Raw genomic sequence first — 333 nt, forward strand, 5'->3', positions numbered from 1 at the left:
CCCCCGCCGCCCCCCGGCCATGCCCGCGCCCCGCCGGCTCTGAGCGCGGCCGGGATGGAGCGGGAGGGCGGCGGCCCGGGGCCCCCCGCGCCCCACGAGCCCATCAGCTTCGGTATCGACCAGATCCTGGGCGGCCCCGAGCCCACGGGGCCGCACCGGGCGGCGGCGGCGGAGCCCGACTACGGGCTCTACGGCAGCGGCTACGGCCCCACCGGTCCGCTCGGCTCCTACAACCTCAACATGAGCATGAACGTGAGCGTGAACGTGACCCCCGCGCCCGCCGCGCCGCCCGCCGGAGTCATCCGCGTCCCGGCGCACCGGCCCGCGCCCGCC

At 79.6% G+C, this 333-nt stretch overlaps 1 protein-coding gene across 1 annotated transcript in view; it reads left to right on the plus strand.

Annotated features, from left to right (window-relative positions):
* Nucleotides 1-17: 17 nt before the first annotated feature.
* The window catches only part of TLX2 (T cell leukemia homeobox 2), a 4,697-nt gene continuing 4,381 nt past the window's right edge, over nucleotides 18-333 (plus strand). Inside the window, exon 1 of the mRNA XM_039723611.1 lies at nucleotides 18-333. This exon is cut by the window's right edge and continues 106 nt beyond it. Coding sequence (XP_039579545.1) covers nucleotides 55-333 — 279 coding nt within the window. The 5' untranslated portion in view covers nucleotides 18-54.

Source organism: Passer montanus, unplaced genomic scaffold, assembly GCF_014805655.1.
Source record: "Passer montanus isolate IOZ18808 unplaced genomic scaffold, ASM1480565v1 scaffold109, whole genome shotgun sequence".
Taxonomy (NCBI): Eukaryota; Metazoa; Chordata; class Aves; order Passeriformes; family Passeridae; genus Passer; species Passer montanus.